We start from the raw sequence: 16,163 nt of genomic DNA, 5'->3' as shown, positions 1-16,163 counted from the left end.
GTCAGGGTATTGTTAAACTGTTTAGTTGGGGGGTAGAAGGCAGCCAATCATTTGTTGGGGTAGAAGGCAGCCAATCATTTGTTGTGCCGTGTCAGGGTTATCCAATCGTGTTATGCCACAACTGCTGTTGGAGGGTATAAAAGGTTGTTCGCGCCTTAATAAAGTTGTACTCAGTTGCTAACTCACATTGAGTCGTCTCTGAGTTCCACAATCCCGCTCCCGCAGCCATCACCAAAGTTTCACACTAACAACTACAGACCACATGCTCAGCCTACTGCTGATCCCAAGGTGCCTCCTCTGTAACCTCTTACTTAACTCACTGATTTAATCAATCTACATTACTTGCATGAACAAAGAATGAACAGATATGAGCTGCAGCATAATGCCACACTCCTGGTCAGTCCTTCAGGAAACAGTGAGGTGTGCTGATGCAGAGCAGATGCTGAGTTTACCACCTGAGCCCCCCCACACAGCACCAACTCAACTCCAATCTTTGTCTCAACTTCATTAGAGTTAATGAAATAACATAAAATCCTCAGTACATATTTCTTCTGAACTTAATTTGAAAGCAGCAGTGATAAGTTCTCATTGTAGTATCCAGGATTTCAGCACTGAAGTATCAAAAGTGCATCATTTCTGTGACACTAAAAGACCTGCATCTATACCTTAACAACCCAGATCTCCTGAGCACATCAACAGGTTGAGTAACAACTACAGGAGTAGTTATTATATCTCAACTTCAGCTGAAGTATCCCAAATAACACTTTGGTAGAGCAGCCAACATTGCAAAGCTGGGCTCAGGAAACACAAGAATACATTTCTGTATAAGGGCTGGAAGAAAAAAAAACAAACAAAAAAAAAAAACCACACACATGACCAAAACTTTGTAACCATGACCTCAGAGCGCTCACTTCCCTTCTTTGTGCTCACTTCCTTGGCTGCAGGAAAGGACATTGTTTGTGTAATTCAAAGGCTTTTCCTGAGCATTACTTGCTCAGGGTTTAAACAATCATCCTTATCCTTGAGTTGAACATGTTGCAGAAAAAAAAAAAAAAAGTAAAAGAAGCTTTATTTTTGAACAAAAAAAAAAAAAGCAGTTATTGTGATCAGCCCGTTTGTGTTCACACTCAAGTGTTCTGCTGTGTAACACATTCCCCAGGTGTACCACCGCTACGGCTCCTCCACAGCTCTGAGCACACCTAACATCAACATATACAACTCTGCTAAGGTACCATTTAACCCCTTTTCAGCAAATAGGAACTGTTAGAAGTCCACAGTGCATCTTCCATATCAAAGAAATATTCGGATTAATTTTAGTGCATACATCACCACGAGAACAACACAAACCCAAGTGGTTGCTTTGCAGCCTAAGTGAAAGAATGAGAAATACTCTTCTACAGTGATACTCCACCCTCAGACAGCTCTGGAGTAGCAAACTGAGTCCAAAAAGTTGTATTGTTGGCTCAAATTCTGCTGAAGTCCTCATCTTCAGCCAAGCTACAAGCATGCCTTTAGGGCCAATGGACACAAGTGCAGTTTCTGTGCATTTTTTGAACAGATCTGAATTCAAACACATCACGCTAAATGCCTGTTGGCTTCACTGAGCTGCCATTGAGGCTCAGCTGACCAACACTGACAGAATCTGAAGATGCACACACTGTGCTAAACTGTGTCACGTGCCCTGGCATGAGGAGGGCTGGCACTTCAGGATGACATCGAGCACCAAGAGCTCAATGGCACTAACAAGTCACATTGCCACCCAACATAGAGGTGCCAGCTCCCTCCAGATGAACCCTCTCCTTATCAGAATCCAGAACATTCACAGTAAAGGTAACGATGCTGCAGCATTCCCATGGCATTAGAAAGGTGTGCAGAGGAAGACCTCATTCAGGACAGACACAGGTGAGGGGTGACATGCAGACAGACACTGCTGCTGGGCTGACAGAGGGAAGGACCTTCTCTGACCTATAGGCTCAGCCCTCCTGCTCACCATCTGTTTATGGAGCAGAACCTGAAAGACCTACCAAACCCCAGGCTGAGTACAGGCCTGGACAGCATCCGAATCCTATCACTGAATCACCACAGCTTCACCTCACAGAAGTTCGATCCATTTGTGAATGTCTGTGCCCCACTACAGCAAGCTACAGCCCCAAGTGCTTCAGCAGTCCGACACGTTGGGCCAAGCACTGCATCCTGCTGGACCCCACGCAGAGGATTCTTGTCTGCTCCATTGGCCCTTGCAGCCACATAGAGGACTGAGGCAGGAGGAAATTTCTTCCCTCTGTTCTCATCCCAGTTCAGCCAGCAATTTAGCCTGCAGTCATTCAAACCCTCCAGATCTCAGTTTCACCCAGTTAATGACATACATCTGATAATTGGTATGAGAAGTAGCTCTGTACAAGTTTCTTCTTCTGCAATGGATGAGAACAGATAACACAACAGTATGGTATTCCTTCTTGAATCTAATTTTTTTTTCCTCTTAGTACCCTTCTGTGACCTCCCCTAAAACAGCAATGTCTCTTTCTCTATTGCATAATTTATTCCAGTAAAGTACTTATTTAGGCTGTCTTACGGAGCAGTGCCTTTGGACAAAGTCAAAATGAAAACAAAAGAAATGTTCAGAGAAGAGGTTTTCAAAGAAAGAATTCCAGAGTAACTAACTCCAGAATTAGTCTGAGTCATTCCAAGCAGATAAAATTACCCCATTAGATTTCAAAGTAATTTCTTTCTTAAAGTCCATACTGTCTGTTTGAACTAAATCATAGCAACCAAGTGAGACAGAACAGTCCAGCCTGGAGTCATCACCTTCTCAGCCCTTCCTCTCCATATCTTAAACCTGACAACACTCTCAGCCAGGCAGAAAAGCCAAGGCAAGGTATTGCCTGCCATATCTCTTTGTAGCTACAATATGCCATGGACAGAGACTGAAGCCAACCACCCCCAAAATAGGCATGACCACACATCCTTACAGTAACCATACCGATTTTCATGTTGTTCATGGATGTGGTTGGAATTTCATTTCATGTACAGCCTTGAAGTAGCCAAATGAGTATCAGAAAGCTGAGTGACAGGAAGGTTACTTTCCCTTACTGAGGAATCACAAAATGGCCATAATTTTTATGCCAGAATTCCCCTCTACTCATGTCTACATGTCCTCTACTCACACTGCCTACTGTATCACATTTAATCATCAGTCCTTCCTTCTCATTTATCAGGTTTATACGTAAACATACTTGAATGACCTCAAAGTAACACTGGCAATACTAGTCCTTATACACATGTAACTTAAAAAGGGTTTGCCTACTGATTCCTCCTCAGTTCCATGGCTTTAGTAGCACATGTACAATTGGACATAGCTTGTCAACCAACAGATTTATCCACCACAACTGACTATGGCTGGGGAGCACAAGGGAGAGTGCTGTGACTCCACACAGGGAAGCTGGGAACAACTGAACATGATTCACAGAACTGATTGCTCACGCACAGCCAACCTGCATGCAGTCATCACATGGGATTATCAATCAGTATGAAAAAGGACTCCTTATGGGAGAGCTCTCTCCGGAGTCTCAGCAAAACATAGCCCTGCTGCTCCACGTTCCCACATGCAAAACATGAAGTTCAAGCACTGTTGAGAGTATCACATTTAACCCAAATAGTTGCATGGCTGCTTTGCTGAGACCTGGAAACAGGCTTCACTGAATGAGAAAAAGAGCACCGACAAGCAAATGCAGGAGCTGCAAGATGCGGGTTTTTTTTTCTTTCCATTTTCTTAGGAGCATACAGATGAAGTAAGCACTCCAGTTACAAATCACATAAACCTGTTAACCATGCAGAGCAAGAACCAGAAAGTCTTCTCTTAAGCCTGACCTGCTGCTTGCTGGTTTGCACAATTACTGCACACTTGGTACACTCATTTACAGAATCAAAATCATTTTTTTCTGCTACACTTATTGAGCTTCACCTCCCCCCCCCCTTCCCCTTTTGAGCCTTCTCCTGCCATAACCACCATCACCAGCCGCACTCTCCACGCCCTGCCAGGAGCGGCCGATAGCTCGTGCAGAGCGCTACGCTGCAGCCGCGTTCCCCTGTCCGCCCCCCGCCCGGGCCGGTACCTTCCGTGTGGCAGCTGGAGGAGAGGATGGTGTTAGCAGGCCTGAAGATGTAAGGCAGGTAACGTGAGAAGCATTTCATCTTCCAAAAAACGGTATTTAAAAAGGGGCGAAAAAAACATCTACAGCTTAAAAAAAAAAACAAAAACAACATCAAACAAACCAAATCTCTAAAAATAAAGAAAAACATGAAGCAAGCCTTCCTCACTCCATGAGGATTTTTCCTGTTTCCAGATAGCCTACATGGCGCAGGCAGGGGCTCGCTGCGGGGGCTGCCCCGCCGGCCCCGGCGCTGCCCGTCCCCATACCGCCGGCCGCCCGAGCGGCCCCGGCCCCGGGAGGAGCCCCGCGGGCGGAGCGGAGCCGAGCGGGACGCCCGGCCGGCACCGGCGCGGCATTGGCTGGGCGCGGCCGGGCGGATCGCTGACTCAGCCGTCCTGCCGGGCCCGGCCGCACTGACGGCCGCTGCCCCTCCGCCGCCGAGAAGGAAAGGGGCCGCGATCGCTGCGGGAGGGAGAGCGCGGAGCCTGCCCGGGTCATTCGTGCTCTTAAACGCTGCTGCTCTCCCGGCGCAAAAGCAAAACGCAGATGGGATTTCCAAGGTAACGTCAGTTACGTGTTGCCTTTGGGGGTCAGAGCAGCCGAGCAGCTTTGCTCCCTCAGATTGCAGGTGGGGGACCTGGAGTCACCTGAGGGTTCACAGAGAGCACTCAGAAACAAAGTGTAGCACATATGGTGAAAACATACTTCACTGTATTTCAGGTTATTTTAAAGAAGCACTTGTAATTCTGCCTTTCCAACACCCAGTTACATATGCAGCATTTAAGAAGCAAAACAGACTTTCCATGGTTGGAGCTTAAGGCACAAACCCTCACACCTGAGTGCAGTCCAAACTCTGCACCAGCCACTCAGGTGCACATGATGGAAAGAATCAGTGTGAGGAGGGCAGACTGGAGGGACATAGCATGACAAGTTGCTGGTCTAATCTCTCGTTTTCCTGATGTTTAGGTACTCTGTGTTTTAGGACCAACTCACTCAGCATCTCTGTGTCATGTGAGCCGTTAAGTTTCATCATCTCTCTGCAGTCTCATTTGCATTGTCAGACAATGACAATATGACTGCATTTATACCAACGAGCTGCAAAGCACCTATGGCACTGAGGAGTGCAGCTTTTTACTGCACATCAATCTCTTCATTCAAAACATCCGCTCTGGACTTGTAAGGAAAATGCAGGTCTCACCACTGGCAGGGCAAAGCCATCCTGTACAGTGCATAGAGTGCTCACTACATCTGCATTACACAAGTGATTAAGTACCATTGTGTATCTCAAGTCCATCCCAGGAAACAAGGATGCAGTGTTTTAATCGAGTGCTCGATTAAACTAACAACTACCTGTATGTGTTCATACATGACTCACACAATGAGATTATTTCACACACTAATCTGGAAACACAAAACTGTCTCTGAAACAAACAGTGCTGTTTATCTGGACCTGAAAGCCACATCCAGGTTCATTTGAGAAAGATGATACTTCATCAGCATGACCTTCTGAAACTGAACTGAAACATCAGCCTCCAGGCTGCCCAATCTCACACTCTGTTTCTTGATGGTTTCACTCTCCAATAAACGCAGTTTGTTCCATTTAAAGACTTCACAACAAGCAATTTCTTCACTAACAATCATCCATGTCTGTATTTACTTCTTATGCAAACACCTGGAAAAGTTAATTCTTCTAGAATAAGATCCATCTATATGCAGCTGTGCAGTGACTTGCTTAAGGTTTACTGGGAAACTCATCATGGGCCAGAAGCCATAGCTGGGACCCACATGTAGGACAGAAATATGAATGTTGTGCCTCTCTGCTGTGTTCTGTGTGGAGGTGAAGATCTTCCACTGTTACTGAAAAAATATGCACTTAAATACAGGCACGAACATTCCCTAAGAAGCAGATTAATTCCACCTCATTATAATAATGTATCAAAATAAAAGGCCTTCACTGTATTTTTTGTAGGTTTTATCCATTTAAATAAATGTGGTCACTTTTTATGTTCCATTAACGAAATGCATCTCACCTCACACGGAGGGATATGCACTTGAGCTTAATTAGCAACACAAAAATGAAATCAACACATAGGAGCACAAGCCAGGCTCTGAGTCAGCTTAATGAGCCCAAAAACTGTCTTTTGATACTGAATGCGTGAACACAGCCACTCATTTGGAGCTATTGGCTGCACTTGTGGTCTTGTGTGACAAACAGATGAGAGCAAGCAGGTGTAATAAAATCCCAGGTGAGCTGGAGGAGGCAGCAGCCTGTTAGGATTGGAGGATGTTCCAGCTGCACAATAAAGTTCACGAGTATCTCTGTGAGGGTTTATGCATGCAGGCAAAGGAGCAAACACAGAATTAGTCTCTTCAGCACATTAGAGCCAGAATAATAACATCACATTCAGCTTAAGGAGACTATTCCTCACCGAAGACTGCAAAACTCTATCAACATAACAGTAGCACCTCCCTTCAAATACAACTGTATGCATCCCATTAACAACCAAACTGATCTGTAAATTCAGACTACTTGGATGTTGCCATGATTACTGAAGGTCAGAAATGTGCCATAAGGATGGACACAGAACAAACAAGTTACAAATGAACTTCTAATAAACAGGGAGATAACTGCGATGTAGGCACAAGCATGACACTTAATTCATAGCTACACACTGTAAGGTGGAATGATACAAGGATAGTAACAGATACTGAAAAGGTTATTTATAAGGAAAGACTCACCGATATGGATGCCTTCACTGGGAAATGAGGCAGTCTCCACCAGGGAGTCTGCCAAGTCTCCAAGAGATGTTGCCTTAATGGTGGTCAGCCCTTAAATGAGGTCTAGGAGAGGTGGAGTCGAGCTCCACCCCTTCCAAGAGCACAGCTAAATTACTCTCACCTGTGCTCCCACAGCTGACCCGACACTTGCCTCAGCTGATTAATTAGAGGTTTAGGCTGTGATTACCAATTTCCCATACAACACACATCTGAATACATACATGCCTGTATTCATATACAAGCAAAAACAAAACCAGCAAAACAGAACTTTCCACTTAGTCACACTGAGGCCATTTGCACCTGCTGATCAGACCTGACAAACTGGGGTGCCTTTTTGTCACTGGTTTCATTGAACATGGCCTTATCTGTATGCCTCTTTTGTTCTATCTCTTGAGTACCCCAAGAAAAACATCTCAGGCTCTCCCTGTGTAATACTATAATGCAACAAAACAATAACAGCAGAGCAGCAAAGCCCCAGGCTGAAACAGATGAGGATACACTCAGTGCAGCAGTCATAGACACAGAAACAATGGAAGAAAAGGAGAGGAAACCTTGTGCTTTGTTAATTATGAACCAGCAACCAAGTGCTCTGGACCACTTGAAATGATTTCCTGATGAAACAGTGAAAGCTCAAAACATTTGTAAACATTTTTTGCAGAACAACACTTCAGTAGATGGAGCTGTGAGGAGCAGCAGTTCTAGGAACATTTTTCCACACCCTGCTGCGCTTCTGGGCAAGCTCGTTCCCAGACTGCTCTGTCAGAGGAACAAGATGCAGCCCATGATGTCTATGCAGTGCAGCCTGGCAGGCAGTGTGAGCATAGCTCTGCCCGTGCACTTCCATCCCACCAAGTCAGCATCCTTGTGTGGTTGCGCCTGTCTGGCACACAGTCAGCCTGCAGTGGGACCTGAGAGAACAGTTTGTGTGCTCCGACACATCAACAATAACATGCCAAATATATGTGCAAGTGCAAAAGGTCTCTGTGCTAACATCAACCACCTGCTCTGCATGTCAGGAAACAGAACTTCTCTGCTGTGTTTGGCCTCCCTGCAGCTCTAAAGCACTGCCCATGCTGGGAGGATTAGAAGAGGCAGGTGGCACTTATTTGTCTGTGAGAGACCAAGTAGGCAGGGAACAAAATGTGAAGTAAAGGAGGAAAGGAACTGATGGATTAATAACCAGTGCAGTAAGAGAAAGCGAGATAAAAGTGTGAAATGGGAACAAGAAAATGTAGGAGGAAGCCCAGTATTGTGTTGGGCACCAAACAGTCATCACAGGAGGCACAGGACAGCATGAACACATTCAGTTTTAAGGGCAGGAGAAAGGAATACATTCATTCCTTTCCAGTTGCCCATGTGTTTGCAGTTCACATGTTGTCTGAATGCCTACAGAGGAGTGCCAAAGTGATTTAGGAGCACAGATCACCCTGAGAGCTACTGGCTCTCCTAGGAGCTACCCTAAGCTCCTGGATCTCCCATACACCTACACCAACTCCTCCTTGTCTTTGAATATGCACATATCTCGTAGATACACATCTGTGTCAGTGAAATTTATTTTTAATGCCAGTACAAGAATGGGCAGCAAGTTAATATTATGTCAGCCAGGAACAGAACCCTGCTGATTCTCAGGAAGGATGTTATGGTAGAGCAGTGTGTCACACAGTTCCCTGAGACATTCAAGCAAATAGAAGCTCAAAAACAAGGGAAGTGTGTTTCAAATAGTATTGATGCTATTAAATCACAATGCCTTCCAATTAAACCTTTGGGTCAATAACTAATTTTAGTTACCACCCCTTCTACCATCTCTACATCAGGAAAGCAGGAGAAAAAGGGTGCACCTTCTCTCTCCACCCACCAGCATGCAGACAGCCCTGAGCAAGAAGTAGGCAACAAATGAATACTTTGTGACTGTAGCCAGCACAAGGGGAAACCGAACCTACCTTCTGTCACCCCGACATCGATGGTTCCCTTCACCTGACTGAAGCACCACAGCACATCCTGCATGAGGTTTCCAAGTCCTGCCAGGAAGCACATGCAGAAAGAAGATGCAGTGATTTTGGTATACAGCTTGCCCGTTTTTAAGCAAACACACACATACATACATACATGTAAACTGGCACACAAATATCAGCAGTCTCTGTGTGAAAATAAACTCACCTGGTATCATTCTCCCACCCAACACGCAGGGTTAGCGTGGCAGAGCTGGGAGCATTGTGCCTGCACTGTGAATCACCCGTCTGTCTGTGTGCTCTGTACCATCTCAGGGCCAGTCCCAGAATGGTGCAATTGGAGCCGTCCCCTCCACATCACAGTAGCACACAGAGCAGTCAGGAGGCCCCGCAGTCACACTCTTTGTCACAGCCTCTCTCCATCAGAATACTAATGGCCCCAATCCTTTCCATAACTGTTAAAGGGAGAGTAAAACAGAATAAGAGAACTATGATTACTACTACCACTAACTGGTATTTTTTCCATTTTATGGCCCATCTCATTGTGAGCCGATTGGTAACAAATCCCATCAGAATGAAGTCACATCACGGTACGTCACAATATTACCAAAACCCCCTGGGAAGCAGAAGAGCACTGAAGTTGCTTTACAAGAATCCTGGAGGCACGTCTGCCAGAGGGCACAACAGCAAGCTGCAGATCTCAGCTGTTGTTGCTGCCATAGCAATGCCCTGTTATAACATTCAGAGAAATGAGAATTTTATCTATTACTACCCCTCAGTTTATTGACAGCTCAGCAAATTTTCCCTTTTCACATTGCACAAAAATTCCACAGCCTCAGAGGACAACTCGCCCCCTTTTATCCCAGAGCATTTCATCCCACAGCACTTTCCAAACAAGAAAGCAGCACAGTGGATCTACAAAGGCAGGAAATAGCATCATACCTGAATCACACACAGGGAAAACGTGTCGCAAAATATCTGAGCACTTTGCAGTGATCTCAGGCTCATGTGGGAGTCACACTGAGATACAGCCCCAACCTGATACTTTCCCCCAAAAGAAAAGGAACACCTGAGGCAGGGGAGGTAAGTCATGGTCCGAGATGTAAGTGAGTTCCTTGGACTCTTTCATGGCCCATCCATGTCTCTGTGAGATTTCTGTCTGTTTTTATTTATTTGATGATTGTGTTTTATATATTAATGACAGTCAATCTATATCATGTATACATCAATGTATACATTAAAAGCATTGTGACTACTTGAGGGTGTTGCAGCCCTGAGGAGCCCTCTCTGGTTTCATCGTCACCAGATTTACCCATCAGGGAATAAATGGTACTGTTGGGATAACGCGTGCTCACAGCTGGAGGAGTTCTTTGGATTGCAAGAAGATGACTTTTGCTAAGGGAATATGCTTCCCTGGCTCGTGTTTGCTCAGCCATCTCCCAGAAGGATAGGAGGGAGAACATTTATGCAAGTTAGTTCATACCAATCAACAGCTGTTGTAACAATTTTTTTCCCACTGATTTGAAGTGTGAATTATAATGGCTGGAAAGCAAATATAACAATCAAGCCCATCAGACAAGACTATTTTCATGTGTGGGATTTTCTAGATGTGAGCATGACAATAATAAGATTTCTGATTCTTTACCCTAAGCAAACCAATGAATGAATACTTCCTTTTCTGACTATGGTGGTAAAATTTATGTGGTTGCTATTTTCCTCTTAAAATAATGTCACTATTTATTGTTTAGTCACTATGGGGACACTGTAGAAGCCTCATGCTAGGTGGATAGCTGTCATTTGATAATGTTTATCTGAAGAACAGAGTGTCTTTTTGCTCAGTGAAGAAGTGAATGCCTCACTGTGCTCCCAGCTGCTTCAGTGTAAGGGATGGCGTTTTATGGACATGTGGATGTGCTGCAGGAATTGCCAAGCTCCCAGTTAAATCTGCTGTATCATCGTTACTTCTGCATAACCACCAGATTGATTTGAGCCTTCAGTCCTTACTTTTCTGTTTGCCAACCTATGACTGCTTTGTTTTGCAGCTTTATTAATGTATCACTTGCATAAGAGATGTCTGATGTTTCAGATGACATTCTGGCACTTTGCAAAGATTTCTATGTGCATAAACACATCTGTCTCATTTTGTGTGACTCTGCTGAAGATGACAAACACCACGTGTTTGCTGACATTCTCTCCATGTTTTCAAAGTATTTCTCAGGCTGCTGCCGAAGATGTTTGTGAACATTGCTTTCAGCAGTGGGAACGTGAAGTTGGACATCTGAACTCTTACAAATGCTGATCGTGGTCCAAAGGAAAGCCAGCTGTTTTGTGACACAAAGTCAGGAGCTCGTGATGCAGTTGTAACAGTCTCACAGGTGTGCAAGGCATTGGAAAAAAAAATACACCGAGCTCCCAATTGCCATTTTAACCCCCCAGTTCCTGTGGCTTGACCTTCTGTCTCTACGAGTTGAATTCAGGCAGATATATTAATAGTTGCCTGAATAACAGATCTCCTTAATTTGCTTTCAGGCAGTCCCTCTGTGGTTGGATGTAAGTTTGCCAGGAACTTCGCCATAGCCCAGAAATAATATGTATCACAGAGCTGGGTAAGGATGTGCCAGCAGTCACTTCCAGGCACAACTTCCATTCATCCACTGTAGAAACTTGGGAAATAAAAACAAACAAACAAACAAACAAACAAACAAAAACATCTTGAATCTTGTCAAAAAGAAGCCCTGAATCCTGGCCATGCTCAGACAGCAGTGCTGCTGTGACAGTCCCTCACTGTGCCATGCCATGCCGTGCTGTGCCATGCTGCGCCTCCCAGCAGTTCAAGTCACAGAGCTTTGGAGCAGCTCATGGTGAGCTGACGTCTGATGTTGAATCATAGTGGGGGAGTTTGTATGGAAAGAAATACATTCAAGGGAAAGCCGTGAGTGGAGAGGGAGATGGTGAGCATGATGTATATGAATGCAGGCAGTGGAAAGAAGGAAGGTTTTTGGAAGTTCTGAAATACTTGCTGGAGATCAGATGGAAGGTTTGATGAGCAGCCGTGAGCCTCATCTGCATGCTGTGCTGCTTGCAGAGCTCAGCCCGGGACCTTCCCTTTCACAGACAGCTGTTCTGTATCTATTTTTTTTGCCCAACAGCCTTTGCCACTCCCTTTCTGTTGCCGTGTGCGCCCATGGTTCAGTCCTGCACGGCCCACATCGTGCCATTCTCTCCTGCACTGCGACTCATTGGGCACAACAGACAAGGCTCCTCAGCTTCAGGTACCTCCTAGCTGCCAGATAATCAATACCACAGTACTGCAGACACCAGGCTGGAAATACGGCCCCTGGTGGCTGAGTCCCCATTTGACATATTGGAGAAGATAGAGGTGGAATGAATGGTGTCATGTTTTTATGCTCAATTACTGGCTTCAGTGAATTCTCAGCAAACCATGTGGCGCTGCTGTGCTACCCATCATCTGTAACTGCTGAACTGGTTTTCTGCAGAACATCAGTTCTTACCAGGAGAGTATTTCAGTACCAAAGCTCATTTCCTGATTTTGATGTATAAAAAAGCCTACCTGCAAACCTGATCTCTCTCTTCTCTGTGTGCAAATTAAATGTTCTTTTATTCTAAGAAGTTGGAGAACTTCCTAAAATCAAATGTGCCTGGAAAAGGCCTCCATGCAAGTACTGGCTGTGTGCTGTCATCTGCCAACTGCACCACATCCCGTTCTGAAACTGAGGCATGAATGCTGTACAGCAGTGGGGGAGCATCTGCCTGAGCTGTGTGTGACAGCCTGTGGATGCTGGTGGGACTGAGTGCTGTACACAGAATGAGGGCATTCCCTGGTGTGTCTGAGGTTATGGTTTGCAGTAGTTTAGAAGAGGGAAAGCAGGAATACTTTTTACTTCCCAGTCCATCTATAGATATATCGCATAACTATAAACCAGAAAATGTTGATGTGCATCTGTTTTCACTGTTGTAAGGCTGAGCTCAGAGTTTGTTGGAGTAATTTTGAACTTACCAGCTCCTTGAGGAGACCCATTAAAATAACAGTTGTTTTTGGTTTTTTTTCCTCACAAAGTTAAACATAGAGCATTCATTTCTTCAGAAGTTGACCCTCCATAGAGCACTTCTCACCCTTCAGATCTGGATATATTCATATGCAGTTGAGATTCGCTGCTGACCTTTTCAAAGCAAATGCAGCCAGCTCTGTGCCCCAGTGGCACCATAGCAAAGGGAACGTGCAGCACAGGGACCCCAGAGTTTTGTGTTGCAGGAGATAAGGGCAAGGGCACTGCACTGCCAGCAGATGCACACACAGCATCCCATGACATGCAGGATTTTGCAGACTCTTCACCAGGAGTAGAACTGTAGAAGGAATATGGAGCTTCAGTTGATAATAGCGTGAGTGCATGAGGGGCTGTTCAGCAGTCTTCTGAGCAGGCGATGTCTTCTGAGGTAACTCTGGGTTTCGAGGACTTTCTCTGCCATAAGCTCCAGTGTCCCCTAGCGGGACAGTCCTGCAATTTCACTCATTGCAGGGTGGAAAAGCTGTTCGTGTCTTTTCCATACATAGGAGACCAAACCCTAACAGAAGCCTTGCAGAAGTATTACTGCTGTGTGCGAAAATTCTCTTTTAAATTGGGCTATGGAATATTTTGGATTGTTCTACAAAGAAGAATGTCCAAGCTGTTCTCAGAAGCCATATAACTGCATTATTGCAGCCCTGTGCAGGTGGCTGTGCTGTTCCAGACCCTCACATGAGAGTCCACAGCTCAGGTAAGCTGTAACCCCCATCCACTCCATTCATCTATTCAGTACTTGTCCCCAGATCTGCTATCAGTTACTCTATGTGTGGATCACAGTGGAGTAAGGTCAATTCAACCCTGAAATGGTGGAGAGGGACAGAAGCTCCAAAGCAAGCCAGCTCCAGACTGATCCAGCACAGTGCCTGTCAAAAAGCACAGTCAGCAGACTCGGGCCATGATTACAGAAACTACAAACAGGATGCAGACATCACTGAGCATAACACCTGGTGCCCATTTCAAGAGTTTTCCCAGAGGTTTGTTTTGTTTCATTACATAGCAGCTATTTGATATTTTACTCATCTGAACTCCAGTGTATGAACATGCACAGCACAAAGTAAGTGAGCAGGTACTGACATTCCAAATCCATAAGTGTGTGCCAAAAAAGTTCAGCACATCACAGAGGCCCTCCAGGCGCAGGGCACTGCAGGCTGTGTGCTCCCTCCATGCTGTCCTGATGGCACTCTGAAGGGCTCCCGCAGTGCAGTGCATTGGCAGCAATCAGCAGAGTTGTGCTGCTCCTGCTACAAAGCACGGGTTCCAAAAGTCAGCAAAGAGCCTCCCCTGCCAAAGCTTGTGGGAAATACATCTGTTGCCTTTATACAAACCAAGGGAGATGAGCAACGGGTTAAGGAGAGAAGGACAAAAATCAAACTTCTGTGTAAGATGATTGGAACTATCCAGAGCAAGGTCATCTGGGCTGTGGTCATGGCATGGGCCGCTTTGATTCTTGGGGATGAAGGGTGTAAATATACCTGTCACTTTAATGATAAAAAAAAACCTCCAAAGCCTAACAGGGCTTCTCATTGTTCAGCTTATCCATCTCTGTCTAGAGCTTTCCAAAGCCTTGATTCAAGCCAATCCGCAACATTGGCACTGGCTTACATGAGCTGCAGAAGACAGTGATGCTTTTGTGCAGTCACACTCGGAACCGTGTCCTTGGAGAAGGAGTGTCCTCTCAGGATCTTTCTTAAGCAAATCCAATCTCTGATGACTTTTAAAGACTCTTCAGAGAAATAGCACTGTTCCTTCCCCCACCTTGGGGGATGCATCTGTTCATGGGTGCTCCAATGTTTTTTGGCTGTTCATTAAAGTAAGCCCATTTAAACCATGAGAGGCCAGCAATGGCTATTAAAACATGTTCTGTGGAAGATATATCATACTGTTAAACACTGCCAGAGGGTTACAGCTGAGATATGGATGCTGAATATAGTTTCAATTCTTTTAGGGTTTAACATTCCAGAAAATACATACTGTAAATGAAGTTAAACATCCCAGGTTTGGTAAGCTATTGCTAAGGGTGAGTTTGGTATCTGAAAGAAAATAATTCATAATTGGCTGAACAGTTACACTTTTAGGAGAGTGAAAGAAAACACGTTTTTCTCTAATTCAGAGGAGACAGTTGGGTTCTTTGCTCTCTTGGCCTCTGTGGAGCATTTCGTTCTGCGGTACATGCAAAGCTGCAAGCTGGCAGGGAAGGGATGGGGGTGGGGATGGAGATGGGGATGGGGAAGGGTGAGCAGCTGGAAGCGGGCAACCCTGGGCGTGCCGCAGGGTCTTCCAGGCAGCAGGGACCGCTTCGTCTTTTCTCCGTTGGGCGGCACCGGAGAGCCGCAGCTCCGCTCTGCTCCGCCTCGCAGCTCTGAGTTCTCGAAGTAAGAGAGCTCCATTTCTTTCTGAAGCAAACTCTGGAAAAGGGGAGAAAAAGATATATATATATTTTAAAGTGCTTTCTCATTATGAAGATTAAAAGCAGTTTCACCTAGAACAGATTGGGCTCTCTGTTTTCTATGGGAAATCAACCCTGTTTCAACTTTCTGCAGGGAGAGCTGAGCAGCGCGCTCCTCTGCTCAGTGACGGACGGGAGCTGCACCTCTGCACGCAGCCTCTGCCTTTTTTTTTCAGCCCTTGAGCCCATTTTTGAGACAATCTGATTTTATGCATTAGTCTAAAATTCAGATCGTTTCAGGGGAACCCAGTCTGTGTTTCAGCTCATTGGTTCTCCTCCAAGTAATAAATGAAGGCAGTTAAATTTGGATTAATCACTCTGACGCTTTTAGCTGCCCTGGAGGAAGAGCAGCTCTCCCTGGAAGCCCCCGGAGTGCAAATATATGCCAAGATCTTGTGAATGAGAGAGAAGTCAGTATTTAAAGAACATGAGCAAAAGGATAAGAAATGTAGTCAATGCCCTTTACAGGAGTCTTTCAGATAGGAACGAGTTTGGAAGATCAGACAAAAATGCCACTGGGACTCAGCAGCGCCATGAGCAGAGTAACCCAGGCTGTCTCTGACAGTGTGCTGCTCACCTTCACACCCTGAAGTCCCACCAAATCAAGCAAAGCACGGGAGATGGACAGTGCTCTATGCTAGAGAAGTAACGGAGCATCAGCGCCCTGCAGGACCAACCCCTTCTCGAAGAGGACAGATCCGAGCTTCGCGATGTAGTGCACCTACCTGAGTGGGACGGAGTCCCGGACCTTCCC

The 16,163-nt window shown here is 45.5% G+C and overlaps 1 protein-coding gene across 2 annotated transcripts in view; it reads right to left on the bottom strand.

Annotated features, from left to right (window-relative positions):
* PPP2R2B (protein phosphatase 2 regulatory subunit Bbeta) overlaps positions 1-9,221 on the bottom strand; it is a 75,924-nt gene extending 66,703 nt beyond the window's left edge. The window contains exons 1-2 of one of the 2 annotated variants that reach the window (XM_072348438.1): positions 9,087-9,221; positions 8,870-8,947 (exon numbers count right to left, since the gene is read on the bottom strand). In XM_072348438.1, the coding sequence (XP_072204539.1) occupies positions 8,870-8,947; positions 9,087-9,096 (88 nt within the window). In that variant the 5' untranslated portion in view covers positions 9,097-9,221. Of the gene's footprint in view, positions 1-4,112; positions 4,207-8,869; positions 8,948-9,086 lie in introns of those variants that run through there. The other variant, XM_072348437.1, reaches the window with a different exon arrangement.
* Between the last annotated feature and the right edge of the window lie 6,942 nt (positions 9,222-16,163).

The sequence above is a fragment of the Excalfactoria chinensis genome, chromosome 13 (genome assembly GCF_039878825.1).
Source record: "Excalfactoria chinensis isolate bCotChi1 chromosome 13, bCotChi1.hap2, whole genome shotgun sequence".
Lineage (NCBI taxonomy): Eukaryota > Metazoa > Chordata > Aves > Galliformes > Phasianidae > Excalfactoria > Excalfactoria chinensis.
Note: the sequence above shows the minus strand (reverse complement) of the source record. Positions and strands in the feature narration are given on the sequence as shown.